The sequence below is a fragment of the Oenanthe melanoleuca genome, chromosome 1 (assembly GCF_029582105.1).
Source record: "Oenanthe melanoleuca isolate GR-GAL-2019-014 chromosome 1, OMel1.0, whole genome shotgun sequence".
Classification (NCBI taxonomy): domain Eukaryota; kingdom Metazoa; phylum Chordata; class Aves; order Passeriformes; family Muscicapidae; genus Oenanthe; species Oenanthe melanoleuca.
Window position 1 is genome coordinate 19,165,440 of NC_079333.1, and position 22,033 is coordinate 19,187,472.

The window sequence follows — 22,033 nt, forward strand, 5'->3', positions numbered from 1 at the left end:
GCAGTCCTGAGCTTCAAAAACAATGGCTGTAATGGGCACTGTGGGTTATGGGCAATATTTATACCTTTAAAAATATATAAATTTTTATATTTATATATATAATTTGTTTGGATTTTAGTAAAATAGATATGGGTCTGGATGGAGGCTATGACCTGTTTAAAAAAAGCTTGATATTAATGGAATTTGCACCATTATCTTCAAATCAATTCTGCTTTTTGCTATTAAAAAAAAAAAACAACCCAGCACTACTCATGTTACTCATGTTTAGAATGAAATTGAAGGCTTTTAAACTGATTAACACATTTAAAAGTGAAGGAGTGAGAAACGGGGAGGAAGAGAGGAAAAAAAATTGCCTGTAGTTAGCAGGGAAGGGAATTTTTAATAATTTAAAACTGAAGGCTGAAAACACCTCTGAAAATTACCTGTGCTAGTGGTGATTATAAAAATGACATCTCTGTTTTGTACAATGTCTTGTACATGGCACCTGATACCCCAAATGTGGCCTTGTGAATGTTTTCAGCTAACCTGAAAATCAAGATGAGCTTCTGCCATCTGCTTGAAATGCCATTAATGATACGCCTAGAAACTGACTGGCAGATGTGACTTATTAATAAGTTAGTATTAATGCTTTGAAGTTTGCAGGCTTTGGCTGCCTGGTGTCACTGCAGTGGTGCATGGTTATTCTTCCTTGATGTTTATTCCAGAGTTCTAACTGATGTGGTAAGAATAACAGCCCAGGTTGTTCCTCACATCGAGTGAGGCAGGCTGTTCAGAGCAGGGCCTTACCCTGGTGTAACAGCACGTTATTCACCTCAAACATAGATGTAATAGAATGAATAAGCATGGAAATTAATATAAGCCCTTGTGTTTACCTAATGCAATGTAATCGATCTTCTATCAAGTACTTGTCAGAAATCAAAATTGAATACATAAGTTTGTCACAGACCCACAAAATAATTTGGGTTAAAAAGAACCTCCACAGGATATCCACTCTACCTCCTTGTTCAAAGCGTGTCTGTTTAGATGACATTGCTTAGTATCCAGCTGAGTCTTGAATGCAACTCCAAGGACAGATTCCACAACCTCCTACGGCCACCGGTTCCAGTATTCGACCGCTGCCATTGCTAAAATAAAATAAACAGGAAACCTCAATACAGAACCCTTATTCTATATAAATAGCGCCTTTGGCCGGTCTCGCCCCGTCTGGTCGGTGTCTGTGCTCCAGGTACCGAGCGCAGGAAGGGTCGCTGCGCTTTCCCTGGGGCCACAGCCCGCGGCTCCTTGCGTGTCTCTGTTACGGACAAGTAAAACGCGCAGCTCACATCTAAGAGATTTTATTTCTCGCCTCTTACAAATAGCACAGCGCGCACTGAGCGCCCCGAGGCATAGCTGCTGCTCCCGGTGGGCACGAATTACCCTGCTGCTCTGCTCGCAGCTCTTGCCCCTGAGGCAGATCTACAGCAGAAGGCGCTCGTTTCGCAGCCGGGGCTGCACAGGCATTCCTCTCGGGAGCCTCTGGAGCAGAAGGCGCTCGTTTCGCAGCCGGGGCTGCACAGGCATTCCCTCGGGAGCCTCTGGAGCAGAAGGCGCTCGTTTCGCAGCCGGGGCTGCACAGGCATTCCCTCGGGAGCCTCTGGAGCAGAAGGCGCTCGTTTCGCAGCCGAGGCTGCACAGGCATTCCCCTCGGGAGCCTCTCCCGTCCCCGCAGCAGGCTTTGCCCGGCTCCAAGATGGCAGCCCCAGCCTTTGCCCGGCCCTAGCCCGGGCTCTCCTCTGCCCGGTTCCAAGATGGCGGACCCGCTCCCGCAGGTGCTTCCCCGCGCCCCCGCCCCTTCCCGGCCCCTCCTGCGCGCGCGCGGCGCTACCTCACTTCCGCTTGTGCAGCAGCCATTTTGTCTTTCCGCCGCCGCTGCTGCCCGAGCTTCTTCCTTCCTCCTGCCGCCGCGGGCCGCGACACTCCAGTTCCCCCCCGGGCGCGGCTCCCGCCGGGCCGGGGCCGATCCCGACGCCCCTTCCCTTATCCCGGGAGGCTCCTCCGCAGCCCCGGCGCGGCTCTGAGGGCGCGGGGGCTGTCCCGTGCCCCTGCCGCGCAATGTCCAGCGAGGAGAGCTACCTGGCCATCCTGCGGTACCTGACGAACGAGCGGGAGCCGTACGCGCCGGGCACGGAGGGCAACGCCAAGCGGAAGATCCGCAAGGCCGCCGCCTGCTACGTGGTGCGCGGCGGCACGCTGTACTACCAGCGGCGGCAGCGCGACCAGCAGCGCTTCGCCGAGCTGGAGGTGGTGCTGCAGGCCGAGCGCCGCGCCCGCCTCATCCGCGCCGCGCACCTGGCGCCCGACGGCGCGCACCGCACCCGGCTGCAGACCTGGCAGGGGCTCTCGCAGAAGTACTGGTGGAGAGGTGAGCCGCGGGCGGGGCACGGAGCCACGGAACCGCGGGGGAAGGGACCGCACTGGGTCCCAGGGTCACCCCAGAGCGCATGGCACAGGGCTGCGCCCAGACGGTTCTTGAGCATCTCCACTGGTGGAGACTCCACCGCCTCTCGGGGCAGCCTGGACCAGTGCGCAGTCACCTTCACTGTTTTTCCTCGTGTTCACGTGCTCGTTGCCTCTTGCTTGGCACCACCGGGACCTTGCTCCATGCCCCTGATACCCTGTTTAGATATTTATACACATTCACGCGGTCCCCTCTCAGTCGTCTCGTCTGAAGGCTGTCTGGGCCCAGTTCCTTCAGGAGATGATTCAGTCCCTTAATCATCTTTGTTGCCCTCCGCTGTACCTGCTCCGGGAGTTACCTGTCTCCCTTGCACTGAAGGGATGCCCTCCCTGGCGGGACCGGGAGGGGACTGTCACTTGCTGAGTGACCGGTGCCTTTAAACGCCACTCGGAGCACGTGGTCTGTGGGCAGGGACATTGTGTCACACCCCGAGAGGCAGGGCTTGCTCTGCACAGTACATTTTGGTCGGCAAATTGTCCAGGGCTTCTTACCTGGTGGTGGTACCTTGAATATATAGAAATAGGGAGTACACCTGTCCCCTCCAGGTCTTGCTCTTAGCCCAGGTAAGACAGTGACATCTCAGCTGTGTCCTTGGGATAGGGTGATAATCTCTTCCACATGACCCAGGTTAGCTTTGGACCTCATTCATGCATGTGATGGTGTTCATGTTAAAGTACTGTAGCTGCCAGTAGTGGCTAGCAGTCCTGGCACTTGTTATATTTTCTCTTTCTTGCCATGAGAAGCTAAAAAGACCAGACTAATTCTCAGCTGGGTCCTGAGTGATATCACAGCTGTTCCAAATGATGCCTGAATAGCAATAATTCCCAATTAGGCCTTTCTTTTGGCTGACTTGATATTTTGTTCTCTTTGGATTTAGTGTTCTACTTTTAGCCCTTAAACAAATGGCCTGCTTTTCACTTGCCATGGGCCCAGTGTGTGTCTGTATTGCTTCTCTTGTTCTGCTTTCTTAATCCATCAGCAAGTCTAATTTCAGCTTTAGTTTTCCCTATTTTCAGTTGGAGGGATTTTGCTCTGGCTGCAGCCGATCCTCCCAGTCCAGATCTCATTGGCTTGGAGATCTTTTAATGTGAAAAAGGATTTGGCATCTCAGAGCTGATACAGCCATTCTGGATGGTGACTTTATCTGCATTCTCATTGTCTGCCCAGCATTGTACTGCTCTGGCATATACTCTCATCCTGCACTGGAAACATCCTCCAAGGGCTTCAGTGTAGCTTCTGTTTGTTAGCAGAGGGCATTTTATATTCTTTTGAACTTGTTGATCACCTTTATTTGCACACCCTATATCCTCTTACTTCTCTTGCATTGAGAATACTAAAATCCATTCCATGCTTTCAGTTCAAGTATTATGTTTATTACACGTGTCTCTCTTAAAACAACATTTTCCCTGCCATTACAGTATTCTTTGGCTGCTAGTGGACAGCAGCTTTGGCCCAGCTGTCATTCTGAGGTGGACATCAACCTGGGGTGTGTCTGTTCTGTAACTGCAAGGCAAAGGGCTGGAGAATGGCTCAGGGATCAGGAAGAGTGTTTGAGATGTGATTTGCAGGCCAGAGACCTCCTGTCTGATTTCAGATGAAGTCAAGGAGATGTACAAATGTTGAAATGGGCATGAATGTCTTAGGTTGCCTTAAATCTGTTCTCCTGATCCTTACAGAGATAAGTATGTAATGATAGTGCAAGTCATGCTCTGAAGAGATGTGAGCCAGAGTAAGTCTAAGTCTGTCAGCAAAGCTTTTGAGCTGTGCTGGATTTTTAACCATAGAGGCCCAGCTGCTATATATGCTTTTATATATCCTAGTGAAGAAAACAAATTTGGATTGAAAGCCATGCATGGAAAATGCCTTAGTATCTAGAAGAGGACTCTGGGCTTAGGACCTGTTGAGTATCTGACATTATTTACAGAATTACAGAATGTGCTGAGTTGGAAGGGACTCACACGGATGATTGACTAGAACTCCTGGCCCTGAACAGGACCATCCCCAAAAGTCACCAGAGTCATCCCTGAGAGCATTGTCCAGACACTTCTTGAACTCTGTCAGGCTTGCTGCTGTGAGCACTTCCCTGGGGAGCCTGTTCCAGGGCCCAGCCAACTTCTGGGGGAAGAACCTTCTCCTGATATCCAACATTAACCTCCCCTGACACAAATTCAGGCTATTTCCTCGGGTCCTGTCATTTATATTTGGTTCCACTGGTAAAGTACTGGTGGGAAATTGGTTTGTTTAAATTTCAAAATCATAAGCAATTGATTTAAATCAGTGTTAATAAGACACATCAGTGTCATTGTGTATAGCAAAGATGATCCCAATTTTGCAAAAGCTCTTAAGTGAGCCTTCCAGTTCTTGTTCTCTTCAGGAGGAACAAGCCATTTGTGTGGGCTAAATGCAGGATTATGTTACCTCCATCATTACCTTGGAATTATGAGACTAAATGTTTAAATACCTTTTTTTTTTTTTAGCCTTAATAATCTTTCTAGGAAGGTTTGCTTGATGTAGTGACATTCTAACTGTTCTTTCTCGAATTAGCAGTAGTGACATAAAATATCATGCAATGGTGTGAGAGAATCAGAGAGGGAAAGTGTAGGTGATTGACTTCATTTTTCTTGGTTAGTATGTAATATTTTTGATTACTAATTATCAATGTTTTGCTAATCACCTACATAGTAAATTGAATTAAGATTAGAAGCCTAATCAAGCTCCATTAATTTTTCTTAGGTATTCTTAAGCAGGTTAAAGATTACATTAAAGAATGCAGCAAGTGCCAGGAAAAGCTGGATCGCTCTAGATCTCTCTCAGATCCTTCTGAAATGCTGGAGGAGCTAGGACTTGATGCAAAATCTCATGAAGACAGTAATGAAACAGATGATGAATTGAGTAACACAGCATCAATCCCAGCTGCATCCCCAAAGCCTGTGAAGAAGAAGCCAATAGCAAAACATGAGCTTGTGTTTGTAAGTACCATTGTTTACATCTGACTGGATTTGCATTTTCTGTTACTGCATTCTTGGTTGTGTACTTCTTTTCCATTGTTGTAATAATCTTCTAACAATAAGACTATAAATTTTGCCAAAGATACTGAATATGTAGAAATGTGATTCTGGTGTATATGTCATGAAATTAAATATAAGATATCATTGCTGGGAAATAAAATCACCCTATATAGTATGCATTTAGAATCTTATGATAAAATGAAAGGCAAAATTGCCAGTAGTAAAACATCACATACAAGATTCTTATGGGCTCTATATGTTTTCCTTAATAAATGATACTGTGCTGATACATAAGATTCTTGTTCCTAACTGCAGGCTCACATGCACGTAAAGACATTTGAATTTAGAAATTTCTTCAGACTGTAGCATAGAAAAATACAGTCAAAGAGCTGTTTGACTTGATCTTCCCATTTTTCTTGTCTGTTTTAATTGTGTTTGGAGGGAGGGTGAAACTTAAAGAAAGAAAACAATGGTAAACTCTATATTCTACAGGCTTGAATTGATTGTATGGTTGCAGAAAATAATTTTTTCTGTGTTTCAATGTGAATGCTTTAAAAGGCACAATCTAAATGTAATGAAGTTCTCAAATGTTGTTTATGACAGGTTGACAGTAAGGGCCTTGTGAAGCAGTCATCTTCCAAACATTGTCTGTCAGTCTTAAACCAGCTGAATCAGCAGAGGCTTTCCAATCAGTTCTGTGATGTGACTTTGCTGATTGAAGGAGAGGAGTACAAAGCTCACAAATCTGTCTTGGCAGCCAACAGCGAGTACTTCCGAGAGCTCTTCATTGAAAAGGGAGCTGTCACTAGTCATGAAGCTGTAGTGGATCTGTCAGGTGAATTGCTGTGGGTTTCAAAGCTAGCAATCATAATAACCTAAGTAAGGTGTACAGTATTTAATTCAGTCTTTTTTGAGTGTTGAAGATAACCAAATTTTTATCGTGCTTTTTCTCTCTTTTAATCTAAAAGTATTTTGTGTGGATCGTAATGCAAAAGCAATCAATCACACTGATTTTGCCTAATCTGATTTTCCATGGACTGTGGTATTTAATCTTAAAATTTCTGAGAAGCTTGTGATGGATTTTAATCTTGCTTAGGCATGTTTCCACCTTGTATTAGTCACAAACGTTAAAAAGGGAGCAAAATCAAATGCTTGAATATATCAGGCAGGGATGTTGACAAGCTGCTTGGAGAGTTGTTCAGCTTAATAAATGCTAAATTGCTTCTTATTTCTGTGAAGCAGAATTATACCTGTCTACTTATTTCTCAGACGTGGTACATGAAAGACAGGAGACAATTCTAAAATAAATGTTGTAAAAATAGCTTTATAGTGATGAAGACTATACAGAATATATGCCTCCTGCATTGCTTTCTCATTTATTAACTGTCTCTGCATGAAAAATAGATATGCATTAAGAATAATTTTCTAATAGGATGGTCCAGAACATTCGCCACATTAAATATTTATTATTTATGCAACTGTGGAAAATTATACCATATTCTTATATTTAAGCATTTCGTTCTATATATCCATATTTTTATTGTATTCAATAGCTACCTTTCTTATTTTTCTACCACATCACTTACTTGAGACCTGAGCACCTTCTGAATGTAGCAGATCCAGAAAGACTTCGGTTCAATTAATCTGCTCCAAAAGTACTGTGGCTCTCCCAGCATCTTGAAATATTCCCCACAGAATTTTATTGTGAAACTACCTAAGTTCTTCTTAGTTATTGGAAAAGTTATCTGAGCTTACCCACACATAGAAACTACGTGAGGAGGAAGCTGCAGTGTAAATGACAGTTGATTGAGTCCCAGTGATGGGCTTGTTACTTCCAAGTGTGTTTTGCCCTAAATTTCAGACTTAACTGTATCTGTATATAGCTGAACTATATCTGTATGCAACTGAACTGTTGTATTCATCATGGGATATTTTGGTGTAATTTCAGGTCATCATTATTTGCTCTAATATCTTGTTTTATTCCTGGTAGGTTTCTGCAAGTCCAGTTTCCTGCCTTTATTGGAATTTGCTTATACTTCAGAATTAACGTTTGACTTCTGTAGTATGGCAGAAGTGGCCATGCTCGCCCGGCATCTCTTCATGTCAGAGGTCCTTGAAATCTGTGAGAATGTGCACAAACAGATGGAAGAGAAACAAATTACAGTGTACCAAAAGGGAGATATTCAAACAGTAGAGTCGACACAAAATCTAGCAGAGCGGGCTGAAGTGGAGATGCAGCCCGTGGATGGTGTTGAGCAACCTAGACTCACAGCCAGTGAAGTGCCAGTAGCTGTGAATGGAGCTCCTTCCTCTGCTGGGACAGAGGAGGCAGCTGCACCCCAACCTGACCTGCTGCAGCCAGAGCCTCTGGAGGCCACTGCAGGTGGTTCTTCCAAGCCTGTGGAACAGTGTGAAACAACTGAAAGTTACATCAAGATCCAGCTGGTGGAGAGCATTTCAAACAGCCTCTACAGCAGACTCAGCTCTGAGCCATTGACTGTGGAAGCCATGGACACACAGAGTCAAAGGGAAACTGAGACAGCTCAAAATCAAAGTGATAAAGCACATGTGGACTCTGCTTCTGAAGACTCCTCAGAGTCACTCAAGCAAAAAAGTAATGAGCAGAGCAGCTCCAGTTCCCAGCCAGAAAGCCTCGCTTCCAGCCAGGATGATACTTACAAAAGCAAGCTCCGCCAGCGTTCAGTCAGTGAGGGGGGATACATCAGGCTGCATAAAGGAATCGAAAAAAACCTCCAGAATAGAAAGAAAAATCCTAAATCTGCAGTGCAGCAGGTATTTGTCATTAGGCCTGTAGTTACCAGGGTAATTTCTAAGCTGTGACAGTTGTGCAGATGAAATCCCAAAAGCCTTGACTTGGCATCAGTATTCCTTCCATATTGAAGGTCCTTAGAATGCTCAGTGGCCACAGTCTAGGTTGAGTATATCCTCACAGCTTCTTATGGCTGGGCAGAAATTGTATCAACTCCCCAAAATTCTTAATGATCTGTGAATTTAATTCTGAGCTCACTCATGTATGTCAGTCATAGATACATACACTTATGTGTTAGAGAAGTGAGATCCTACTTGGCAACAGCATTGGGAATGCAAAGTTTTACATCCCGTGTAGATTCATGAGTCACAATAATGCATTCCTGCTACCTTCTGATTTGGCTCAGTTAAGAGAAAGGTTCAAATAGCACTTGTGTTAAAAATTCTAGCACCTGAACATACTAAATATGTAGTAATTGAACTAGTTCCAGTTACAATTTATTTTTTTAATGAAACAGTCTTATTACTCTTTCCCTTTTGGGAGCCTTTCTTCTTTCAGTGCCTACAGATAGTTGACAATCATCTCACTGGGCATTCATACATTTAGTTTATGACAGAGTGTAATTCACTGCATGTTGTCAAAGTCTTCTGAAAAGCTGTTAATTTCCGGAGGAGTCCTGAGGGTTTTGCATACTAGAGCCACCAGTCCCCCACACTGGACAATAATTTGTTATCATTGCAACACCCTGGTAGATAGAAACTGTAGCATTAGTGTCTTTTTACAGATGGACAGCTTAAAGCCCAGATGCTAAAAGTAGCACAATCAAAATACTTGAGCAACCTATTTATGCTGGTTGGAGAGTGCTAAGGTTTTCTTCTATTTTGGGAAGGGGAATGTTTACTTTTGGGAATAGTTCCTGTTAATGTATTTTGCAGTTCTTAAATCCATTTCCTTGACAAGTGAAGTGCACAGACTTATGGAAAAAAGAAATTGGTTTAGATGATTGTTCAGGATTGGACTCAGGGATAAGTTTCTGCTTTCTAACTTGTTTTGTGTCTCAGTTATGTCAAGATGGACAGGGCTGATATCACCACCAGTCCTTTACTCACAAACTCTACACGCCTTCTTTTACAGACCTCTCTCTCCTGCAACTCCATCTCCTTCTGTGGACCTCTCTCTGATAACTCTGACTCCTTCTTTTATTGGCAGCTTCACACAGTACTGATTCCTTGTCTTACAGGCAGTTCCACACAGCTCTGACACTTTTCTTTCATTCTGCATGACTGGCTAACCCCAAGCTGTCCCTTTCCCAGCTGCCTAACCTTGACTGTCCCTCACACAACATCTTCTCACCATATCTGTCCCTTACCTCCTCACAGCACAGCCAGCAGCCTCCTTCCCTTACTCCAGCAGGCGGTCACTCTCAAGCTGCTAGTGCCTGTGTAGTGGCCAGCTAACCCACTCCTTTATATACCCCAAACTGTTTGGCCAGACACAGATGTTTCCACACCTTGGTAATCAGTAGAGCTGCAAGTCACTGGGAGAGATTCCCTCCTGCACTATCCTTTCAGCCTAGCTCTCCACAGTTTTGTAGCTTTTGGTGTTTTGTCTTGTGCATCTCTCAACTTCCCCTATGGCATGGGATGTCAAATAAGCTTTGGGAAGGAGATACTCTTCTGAGTTCCCAGTTTTGATGCTGGGAGAATAAAAGGAAAGAGTTTGCAAGAAAAATGCTGCTGATTTAAATTACAGTACTTGCACCTGGCGTGGAGATACAGGGGATGAGGTGTGTTTTGTAAGAATTAATTCTTTTCCTAGCTCTTACTAATCATGTACTGAACAAAATGATTTTTGTGGCTTCACAATTTAGCCAAGTTCCCACAAGTTTTAGAGCAACAGGAAAAATTTAAAAATTACATCAAAAAGTTTTCTGTGTCAAGTTTCAGTTTGGTTTTCAGAGGCATGGAAGGGCTGGCATGTTTTCAAAAACTGCTAGATACCTCACTTGTCGGGAGAACAAGATGAAGAAATGGAGATGCTTGTACTTCCTTCCTTTGCCGTATTCTCAGGTACCCAAAGGGGGCGCATCTGATGCAGGGTGTTTCAACCTGATCATTAGAATTTGGCACCAAGTTTCTACAAAGGAAGATGAGATTATCAGCTCCAGGTAGCACCTGTCAATATCACCTAATAAAAACCCACTAGTGTCTTATTCCTAGATAAAGAAATCTCTGTGGTTCTTCTGTAGCTGTCCTGTAGCTGTCACTTAGGCAGTTACTCAGGGCTGAAGAGTTCATTGTCCCTGAACTGGTAAGTCACTGTGTGACCATCATCATAAGTTTATGGTTTAAAACCATGTTTTTTCACTCACGTTGAGATCTGTATTTTGTAGTGAACTGAAACAAGGTAGCTTTTGAGCAACTAAGTCAGCAAAATTAAGTATTACAGTAACACAGAACACCAGTTTTTAATACAAACTTTCAGACAAGGTATGAAGAGCGGTGCAGTAAAATTCATTCAGAGGTTTTGTTTTTCCAACCTAGGTTGCCATGAAGCTGGTACAAAGAGGGAAAAAAATGAAACAACCCAAAAGAGACACCACAGAAAGTAACGAAGTGGAAGCTCAGCACAAATGCACTGACTGTGGAATGGTGTTCCAGCGGCGCTATGCACTCATAATGCACACATTGAAACATGAAAGATCTAAAGAATATAAATGCCCAGTAAGTTGAGGGGTTGTTCTTTTTTTTCTGTGTAAGCCTTCCTCCTTTTGAAAATTAATTAAGTAATTATATTAGTAACTATTTTTCATTGCATTTTTTGGTACATATATTTATTTTCCTTACAGATTTCACAGTTGGATACAGCCTTGATCTGGCTGGGGTGAGGTAGAATAGAGTGCAGCCACTTGGCCTGACAGCAGTTTGACTTGCTGCTCAAGACAGTGTTAGCATGGGATTTGCTTTTAACCCTACCAGTAAATTTGTGTTTGGTCTCAACTGGAAGTTTGTCTTACTGGGAAGTGATCAGTGGTTCTGTCAGTAGCCATAAAATAAAGATTTACAACTGTTCATTAACTTCAGACAAAATGGCTGTTGGAGTTGGATTATAGATTTATTACTATTTACTATTTACCATGTATTTAAAACATTTGATTACTTCTGGTTTTGTTTTATTTTATAATAATTGTGAGTGTTATACGCAAAGTGAAGTTGTAATATTTTGTGTGCCAGTTGTGCAAGAAGGAATTCCAGTACGGTGCCTCCCTGCGGGCGCACCTGGTGCGGCACACGCGCAAGACGGAAGGCAGCGCTGCAGCTCCGGGTGCCGAGGGAACGGGCGTGTCCTCGGTGAAGGGGAGAACCAAACGGGAATTCGTGTGTGACATCTGCGGGAGGACTCTGCCAAAGCTCTATTCTCTCAGAATACACATGCTTAAACATACAGGTGTCAAACCCCATGCGTGCAAGGTAAAGTCCTTTTGCTCTCTGATCAGATTAGTCATGTTCTCTGGTACCAGTATTTTGGTATTGATGCTGTCCCTAAAATTTATGTTAATCTCGGTCACTTCACAGTAGGAAAGACTAGTGTAACATTCATGATGAAATTGCTTGCAGTCCAATGTTGCAATTATTGAGACAGACACAGCTGATACCACCAGCCCTTTAACTGGCATCTCCACCAATCCTTTAGTAGCAAACCCTGCATGCCTTCTTCTCATATCAAATTTCTTTCCTCTCAACTCTCAATCCTTCTTTCATAGACCTCTCTCAGGTAACTCTGACTCCTTTACTTACAGACAGCTTCACACAACACTTACTCCTTCTCTCCTCTCTGCATGACTGGCTAACTCCAAGCTGTCCTTTTTCCAGCTTCCTTACTCTGACTGTCCCTCACACAACATCATCTTACCTCATCTGTCCCTTGCACGACCTCATGTCCCTTACCTCCTCACAGCACAGCCAGCAGACTCCCAGTCTCAAACTCCAACTGCAGGAGCCTGTGTAGTGGCCAGCTACCCCACTCTCTTATATCCTCCAAACTGCGGCCAGACACAAATGTTTCCACTCCTTGGTTGTCAGTAGGGCTGCAAGTCATTGGGAAAGATTCCCTCCTGCACTGTCTTTTCTGCCTAGCTGTCCACAGTCCAAGAGTGAGAAAACTAGGATGAATTTGAGTTGAGCAAGTTCATATTCTTGTGTCTAGAAGAATGTCTTCCTTCAATTATTCCTTTTTTTTTTTTTAACAGACCAGTTCTGTCAGTTCTTGTACAAAATCACCTGCTTGGCCATTCTAGTTCCCAAGAAATAGAATAGGTTTTGTTATGTTTGAAGTTAGACACCTATTACATAATTAGTTTTATTTGTCCTATTCCACCATATATGGATTTTTTTTTTAGGTTTGTGGAAAGACCTTTACATATAAGCATGGATTAAAAATGCACTTAGCTCTCCATGAAGTACAGAAACAGTTCAAGTGTGACTTGTGTGAAAAGTCTTTTGTCACAAAAAGAAGTCTTCAGGAGCACATGAGCATTCATACAGGTAAGCAATGAGAAAGGGAATACTTTACCTTTGCTTGGCTGTTGTATGCTGCTGAACTTTAACATCGTTCTTCAGTGTCAGAGGAGCTGTTTAAAAAAATAAATGGTAGCTTGTTCTTTTTCTTCTGGTCAGGCAACTGAGGTAAAGTTAAGTAGTCATTTTCTGAGGCTGTTTTACCATAGTTAAGTGTTATTATGCAAATGTTCTATACAAGAACAAGGAATAGTGGCTGGTCTCTTCCTGTGGTTTTATGTACATATTTAATACCTGTATCATGTAAATTCAACAAGAAATAAGCAACAGGCTGGAATGTTCTAGTGCACTTAATCTTCCAGCCATTTAGAGGAAAACATGATAAGTTAAATCTCTCAGAATCTCCATATATGTTTTACAAGATTTTCTGTACTAATACTGACATTTTATAAAGCCTAGTGTCTTGAAAGATCTTAGCATGTGATAGATGACAATATAGTAATTTAATACAAGCAGAGTTTTAAAAATGTAATTTGTAAAGGTTGCCTGTGTTTCTGGTTTTCTGTGCTGAGCAGAATCAAGAGAGATACTCAAGATAATTTGTTCCTGAAATTAAGGAATTTATATTAGTAGTCATCACTCCTATGTTGATGAAATGGAACAGAAGCTTTTATTTTAAGGTCTTTTTCCACAAGTGCAAGATATAAGCAATAATCCATAAGCAATGCTGTGTTTCTGAAGAAGTTGCATAATACATAAACAGTTGTGGGTTTTTTCACACAAGAGGGCAGCTTTTTAGGCTGCTCACTTTTCCTCACTAAATTATAGTTGCAGTAATGTACCTATGTTTAAAACATGAAATAAAGAAATTTGGAGTAGCTACTCCTCCCCTTGTGTATTATTACATTAGCACGTACAAAATATACTTTAAAATTCCATCAGTGTGTAATGAAACAAACTTTTCTTTGTAGTACTGCTCTGATTACCTAAGATAAGTTATGTTTGAATTAAAAACCTGTCTCACAAAGCACTCCAGAGAAATGGAGGCCTGGCTTGGTAACATGCTTTGTTTTGTTTTTGCTAGGAGAATCCAAATATCTTTGCTCCATCTGCGGAAAATCTTTCCACAGGGCATCAGGACTCAGTAAACACATAAAGAAACATCAGCCAAAGCCTGAAGTTCGTGGATATCAGTGTACTCAGTAAGTCAGGTGATAGGTGGTGTTGGTGAACTTCTTTTCTTAGCATTAATGATCCTAGTAATTCTCAAGATTAAAAGCAGCTCCTTGTTGTAGTGTAAAACTGTTCCACTGGCCTGGGAGAAGACTTGTAAAGCATGAGAATAAAAAATGCATTTTTGTAAGTACATGTGCTGGAGAGCAAAGATTTGGTTTTAAACTGTTACCTCACTCTAGTTTCATGCAGCTGTTCTCTAATGACTTCGCACTCTGATGCTGTAACAGTAGCTGTGTGGGTATACAGCTTTTTTGTAGGACAGATAAAAGAGTGTAAGGTTGTAAGAGGCCAAGGGCCTTCAGCCTGGTTTTACCTTCTTGTAGTGTGATAGTAGATTTCAGTTTGATTTGCAGCTGTCCTGTAGAGTCTGCAATGACCTGCACTTGTGTGCAGTGTTTGCTAAAACATGCTGTGTGTAGCACACAGCTGTGCAGCAGCATTGCAAACTGAGACTCACTAACTGTTGCAGTTCTCTTGATTATAAAACATACATGACCACTTAAATTTTGCAATAAATGGTATTTATTTTTATTATTAATGGTATTTATTAGTATTTAATGACAGCATTGTGACCTTTAGCAAAGCAGAAAGTGTCACTGGAAAGTGTGTTCTTAGTGCATTAGCAAAACATGGATACCTTTTCCATGACCAAGCAGACTATAGGGAACCTTTCAAGTGCTCTGCAGAAGAACACTTGTTTATAATCTTTAATTTTGGAACTCAAAATAAGGTCCCTGGGAAGCTCTGTCAGATATTAAGAGGAGTGGTACAATATGATTGCCTGTAGCAACTCAAGGTTTTAAAGAAACAATAGTCTAAAGAATTGTTTGAAGTATCTCAGTATTGCTGCTGCATGCCACCAAAATATTTTCTAAATTATGAAAATTTCAGTTCTGTCAGCAATGTTTTTATTTAGTGATTTTTAATGCTAGAAGTATTAACTCTGAAAATACAAAGAACAGAGCTAATAGGGTGCACAGATACTGTTTCATGAAACATACTATGGAAAGCAATTTTAGTTTTGACGGTGAAATATATTTATAAAAGATTTTTTTTACTCAAGGCAGTAGGGACATGTAGGCAAGAGATGACCGTGACAGAGAAGAAATTTTGACTCCCCAGCTTTTTCGAAACAGACACAGTCCTTGCTGCTTCTCCAGCAAAGGTCTCTACTGAGGATATAATTCATGTTGTCACCAGGGTTTAGAGAGCTTCACTAAGCAATGACCAGACTTCAGTTTTTTAGTTTGGTGGCTTGGAACGGAAACCTCCCTGTCAGGCTTCAGTCTGAACTTCTGGCCCAGTTGAGCAAGGCTGACCATGAGTTATTTTCCTAAAATATTCCTGGAAGTTTGCAGTGAAGTATTTGTTTGATTAAATTGCAGTAGTGCATGACAGTGTTAGAGGGTGGTGTTTGCTTGAGTTTTTTACTTCTCTAATGGCTTTTCCAAGTAACACAATCCTTGAGGAGGGAGAACCAAGTGCCAGCCCCATTCAAGCCCCCGAGGGGTATTTCTGATACTTTTAACATGGATGTGCAAGCTGAGGATCCCTGAGAGCCCCATTTGAACTGGAGCAGTCAGATTTTCCAGCCTAGGAGGAGGAGGAGGTTGTTTGGGTGGCTCAAGGACTGTTACCTGCTTTTTTTTTTTTCTCCCTCAAAAGCAACAAAAACTTTTTTTCTCTTCAGAATGCCCATTATTCAGGCAATGTAATATTAAATGTTTTGTTCCTATATGGAAACTTTTCTCATTTTCAGACTCCACTGAATGCTGTGGCTTCTGAGATTCCCTCATTCCAGTGGTGGATACTATGGAAGTTGAATCATCCACCTTTGCTTGCTGGCATTGCTCTGCCTCTGTCCTTTCTTGAAGTCATGCAGCTGTATGTTGTTACATGAGGAAGAGAGAGATGAGCAGCAGAGTTTCTTTCAAAGGGAGAAACCATATTTTTGATTAGACCAAACTCTGTAGTCTTCATACCAAGAGGAGCTGTATAGTCATACTATGGCAAAGTATAAGTGAAGGAAAACCATAAGTAAGCCTGGGCTAAGATGTGTACAAGCAGCAAGCTAAAGAATGAGTATCAATACTTCCAGATGCTTTCTTGCAGTATTATGAATTTGTATTTTTTTTTAATTTCTAAAAAAACCCCTACATTTGAGCATTAAAAACAACAAATTCCAGTTATCTTTGTGTCAGTCCTCTTTGGTTAAGGGAAGAAGCAGCTGTTACTGTCCTCATATGTTCATGTGGTATAATACAAATTTCTGATGTCTCCCTGTTGGTTTGCCTTTGATTATTATCTGTTAAAACTGCAGAAAGAATATAGTTACTCATTAACAGACAAAAGGGTTTCAGAGGTCCTCAAGTTTTATTCCAGGCTTTCAAATAAGCTGCTGGTTTTTTTTAAAATTTTTCCTAGTTTAGAATGGGAATGTGCATTAAATAAGTACTGATGATGCAGTAGGTGTTCTCAGTCTTCAGTTGCCATTAAAGAAGAGGGTCCAGTGATGTTGAAATCAGTGCCTTTCTTGTATGGGATGCTAAAACATTTGCTGTTACAGGTGTGACAAGAGTTTCTATGAAGCTCGGGATCTTCGGCAGCATATGAATAAACATTTGGGTGTGAAGCCATTTCAGTGTCAGTTCTGTGGAAAATGTTACAGCTGGAAGAAAGACTGGTATTCTCATGTAAAGTCTCATTCTGTCACAGACCCTTACAGGTAAGAGGAAATTAATTTAACAACTGAAATGTACTAATCAAAGTGAGGTTATAGAGATCCACAGGCTGTCAACAAGGCACTGCCTAGTCCTTTAAAAGTGCCAATGGATTGATGGTGTCTGGGGTCTTGTGTACTTGAGGATGGATGGTGACTTCAAATAGTCTGGGTTAGCTGCTAACCTGGGACACAGTGCTGGAACTAACATGTGAAGTCTTAAGAGGATAAATACAATCAGTGAAATTAGGAACTTACGTGATCTCACTTCTCTAGAAGGGTAAGTGGAAGCTTTGTGGCTGTGGATAAGAGGAAATGGAGTTCAGTCCAACAATATTACTTCTAATTATGGAACTACTTACCATATAAGACAGCATTGCCAATAGGCTTTGTCTACCATAAATAAAGTACATTTTGGCTTAAAAGACATAAGTGTACAGTTTTAATACAATTTTAAAACTATTTTAATAGATTTTTCACTTAACACATTTTAGGTGTAACGTATGCGGAAAAGAATTTTATGAGAAAGCTTTGTACCGAAGACATGTAAAGAAAGCCACACATGGTAAAAAAGGAAGAGCCAAACAGAATCTGGAGCGAGTCTGTGAGCACTGTGGAAGAAAATTCACACAGCTCCGGGAATATAGGAGACACATGAACAATCATGAAGGTAGGTAGAACACAAATAGTCATTATGTCTCTCAACCCCCAAAAACACAGTGTGCAAGGGGTAGTTGTTTCTTTGTGTCTGTGTGTGTCCTGTCTGGCAAGACATGGAGGGGTTTTTTACAGATTCTCCAGTCCTATGCAAATCCTGGTTTGGTAACTTGCTACCAGTGATTCCCAGACATTGCTGTTGGGGTCTTTCAAAACTCCAGTCATGCACAGGGACTGTGCCAGTTTGTCCTCAGAACCTGAATAGAAGAGGAACATTTTTACAAGTGATTAAGAGGGGTGAATCTGGCAAAGGATTGGATGCACTACAACATTCTCCATTTTCAAAGGTGCACACAATTAACAAAGTACTCTTCAAATGGGAGAATGATTGGCCTAAGTTTAAAAAAAAAATGACCGGTGTTGGAAATTGTTCAGCTTCTTAATTTATGACAAGTGATAAACTATATGATGTTTGGGGAAAATATTAAAACATTTTGTATTTTTAGTTAAAGAATTGTGTGCAGTTTTATGTTAGATGTGAAGTATGAAATTGATTTTTGAGTATTTGCTTTTTTCAGCTGTTTTAGGAGTCTATATATTCCCATGTCCTAGGGCAAAACCCGCTTTGTTTTTTTAAGCATGTCTCCTTTTAAAGAGCTCTTAAGAGTAAATCTGACAGTTGTCTAACTATTGAAATAGAGATTTTGTGTTTGTTTCTAAACAAAGTGTCCTGTACTAGGTACTTAGCCTAAATCTACCATAACTGTCACAGAGGAAAAGCCAGTAGTGAGATGGTGTCTGTCACCATCCACACACCCTCTTAGATAGTGTAGACCACAGAATTCAGGTGTTATGAGGGAAAATAGGATTATATGAACGTCAGGTGATGTATTTGAACATACGCAGTGTGTAAGAGGAGGGCTAAAGCTGTAGGTGTACAGGAGAATTTACAGAAGGAAAGGGTGACTAGAGGTGTAAGTGACAAATACTGTGAAGTAAAACATGGCTTCAGAAAAGCATCAAAATGATCAGAATTCCATTAAGCATTGTGGACTTAAAATAAGAAGCTGCATTAAAAGGGATCTTGAGAAGTTTTTAAGTGACGTGTTGGATTGGGCTGGGCACTGGAGGAGAATCTCACCGCTGAGTGCATTATCTTGTATTACACTGTTGCACACCAACAATGGCAGCCAGGATCTCTTCCTTACACCGCGAACATGGCGGTGCTGCCGTGTTCTTGCCCTGCTGCTGGAGGCTCTGTGAGCTCTGTAGCTGCTCCCTGTCCCGCAGGTGTGAAGCCCTTTGAGTGCCTGACGTGCGGCGTGGCGTGGGCGGACGCGCGCTCGCTGAAGCGCCACGTGCGGACGCACACGGGCGAGCGGCCCTACGTGTGCCCCGTCTGCAACGAGGCCTACATCGACGCGCGCACGCTGCGCAAGCACATGACCAAGTTCCACAGGGACTACATCCCCTGCAAGATCATGCTGGAGAAGGATACCCTGCAGTTCCACAACCAGGGCACGCAGGTGGAGCACGCCATCAGCATCCTGGCGTCGGACGTGCAGGAGCAGGAAGCCGAGATCAGCTTCGGCGCTGCTGAGGGCGAGACCGTGGTCGTGACGGGAGAGACGCTGGAAGCCATCGAGGCGGTCGCAGCTACTGAGGAGTGCACGTCGGTCTCCACCCTGTCTGACCAAAGCATCATGCAGGTGGTAAATTATGTGCTGGCACAACAGCAAGGACAGAAAATGGCTGAAGTGACGCAGGCCATTGAAACTGTAGAAGTAGAGGTGGCCCACGTAACAAAGACGGAGCCAATTTAGTATATGAGAGTAAAAGGGTAAAGTCCTGTATCTGTGAGAGCCAAGTATTTAATGGGTTATCTCAGGCTTTCAATGATGCTTGTTTTCAAATGGTTAATCTTCAGTACTGAATGTTGTGATGACAGAATACTGCACCAACCATTAGAGGGGAAAAAGTACCAATATTCCAGTGGGCCAAGGCTTTGAAAGATAGGATTTCTATACTGGCTATAATTAAAAAAAAAAAAAAAAAAAAAAAAAATAATGTTTTTGTGTCATGCAGTATCATACTGTAACTTTGAAAAATAAAAAGGAAAAACATATAAAAAGGCTGCACTGAAAACTAGAAATGCACAGCTATTGGTAGCTTTTTTGTTTGTTTTGATATGCATTTCATCAAGTTTGTGAGCAAATCACCTGTATTGGATTCTGTCTGTTTACTCCCAAGACAAGGGAGGTAAGAATGCTTTGCATAGGCTTGTGCTTTATGTGGCATACAGAAAAACTGAAGCTTTTTTCTTTGGGCAGATGCACCACTGGTAGTTCGTGAATCCCAGTTCTGAAGAACTTACTTGAATTCCAGGTGTATGGGAGGCTTGTCCAAGGTTCATCAAAACACTGTAAAATGTTTTATAGGTAATGGGCAGGCATCTGCTGAGTCTGATTCAAGGTTCTCCAAGATGGTTGTGAATTTAAGTTGACCAGAGGACAGCCCACCACAGGGAGACTACTTAGAGAAGTAAACTCCTTTTCTCTTGTAAGGGAGGAGTTACAACACAGCCTGTGTGCATGGCCACATTTAGCTCCATGTTTGTTTGGAAGCTGTTGCCAGCACTGATGTACAAACCCAAAGCAGGCAGCTACATGATGGATGCTCCTATTTTTTTTTTACATTTGATGTAGGAACTGTTGAAAGAGAAAGGTCTAATGGCACACGTCTTTGGGAGCTGAGGAAGTCCAGCAAGTTTCAGACTGATCTTGTATCATACTGAAAGGAGGAGCCCTGCTAATTCCCAAGTAGGACACATGACAGTATCAGGGTAGAGAAATATGAAAATCCTAGGATGGGGTGAAAATTAAATTTGTCTCAAAATTACCAGAATCTCTAGAAGACCTTATTACTGCTGCTTTAAGAAAAATACTTCTAGGGCCGGTTGATAGCTGGTGTTACACCACATAGTTGGAAAAATCCTTACTGGGTCTTCCTGCAAGTCAATGTGAATGACAGCTGTGCTTGGCCCAAGTTTCCATGTCCCTGGTTTAATACCACAAACAGGGCACATCTTAATCTGTACAAGGTGTGGGTTCCTTTGTTGCTGCGTGGTTTTTTAAAGCAAGTAGCATGTCTGTCAAGGAAACTGAAAGTGCTTTGCATGTGAACAATCAGAGCTGTAGTCTTTAAATTCTTCTCAGTCTATAATGGTACCACATGTTTGCTAACCTGGACAGCAGCAAGATACCCAAGCAGCCAGAAACTTGTAATAGTGCAGGGTAAACTTCATAAATAAAGTGATATGCATATAACCTGTGAAATACTTGTGAAATAGATCCACTGAACAAAATTTCAGCAAACCCTGTGGCAAAACAACCACCTCATTTGAATTAGTATTTCTACTTTTCATCTTATTTAACTATATGGATATCTATCTACTAAGCTACAGAATGGACCGTTCTTTTTATATTTTACAATTCTGTAGATAAGCAGTTGTTGAAAATTTTTAATGTTTGAGCTCCTGTCTTGGATCCAAGTTAATTTGTAGATGCCTATTTCAAAAGTCAGGGTCTTATTTCAGAGAAATAATGTAGTTATTTATATATCCTGCACCCCTTTACAATTGTATTATTTTCGAATTACCAAATGGAGTAAAACTAAAGTGAATATTAAAAAAAAATTACTACTAGCTGCAACTTGAATTTTTGTATGGTAAAGAATCTGGAGATAGCCATCCTGCTTAAAATTAAAGTACTGCCATTATGATGGAAAAAGATTAAAAAGAGCACTAGGTAAACTTGAAAACTTACTTCAATGTTTTTATCCTAAAAGTAATTATGTATTACTAAATGAAGAAGTGTTCAAGGAAAAATAGCTGTAAATAGTGCTAGAACATTATTTGTATATTTAGTGTGTTACCTTACAAAAAAGAATATTACCAGCACCTTAGTTTAATCTTTGGTGCATTTATTTATTGCTCAACCTATGGAAGAAGCAAAAGTGAATTTGAATTTCAGAGCCTCCTTATCCACTGTCAAAATGCTTTTACTGACTCAATGATCTGCTGTTTAAAACAACCACCAACCAAGCTAATCACAAAAGGTTGTTTTCTAAACAAGATTCAGCCAGGAATGTCAAAGCTGAATGTTGTGGCACCCCTTTCCTAACATGCTGTGCCTTATCTTTTCAGAACGGCCTGAGGTAAGTAGGGAGTGTCACTCTTGGCTTTGCTGTTCCCATCTGTGTGGAGTTGCCTTATATTTTTCTTTGGACTGCAGCACTTAAGACATTCATTACCCTTCTGCAAAAGTCAGACTGCAAATATGCAGTTGGTATTGGATTTTTTAAAAAATAAAGTTAATGAGAAGTGTCTGCATTAAGTATTCCTAGTAAATTCCTGTATATAATGAATCAGATTTGTACATTCTGCTGTTTTTATTTAGTGTTAGGTGTATAAAGTTCTGGTTATTTCTGTCATCAAATAAACTTGAGTTCTGCCAATGAATTGCTCTTTCAAGAAACTTTCTTTTTCTGCAGGGAAAGAAGGTGTTGCAGATTCCTCTTCAGTATTTCACTTTCCAAATACAGACATATTCTGGCATGGATAGTTCTAGT

General features: G+C 41.8%; 1 protein-coding gene across 1 annotated transcript; it reads left to right on the forward strand.

Annotated features, from left to right (window-relative positions):
- Positions 1 to 1,861: 1,861 nt before the first annotated feature.
- On the forward strand, positions 1,862 to 21,936 carry ZBTB11 (zinc finger and BTB domain containing 11). The gene is made up of 11 exons (XM_056495690.1): positions 1,862 to 2,401; positions 5,231 to 5,466; positions 6,109 to 6,340; positions 7,496 to 8,298; positions 10,819 to 10,998; positions 11,509 to 11,745; positions 12,675 to 12,819; positions 13,877 to 13,994; positions 16,595 to 16,753; positions 17,242 to 17,417; positions 18,695 to 21,936. The coding sequence occupies exons 1-11, from the start codon at positions 2,092 to 2,094 to the stop codon at positions 19,225 to 19,227; spliced, it is 3,129 nt and encodes a 1,042-aa protein (XP_056351665.1). The 5' UTR covers positions 1,862 to 2,091; the 3' UTR covers positions 19,228 to 21,936.
- The last annotated feature ends 97 nt before the right edge of the window (positions 21,937 to 22,033 follow it).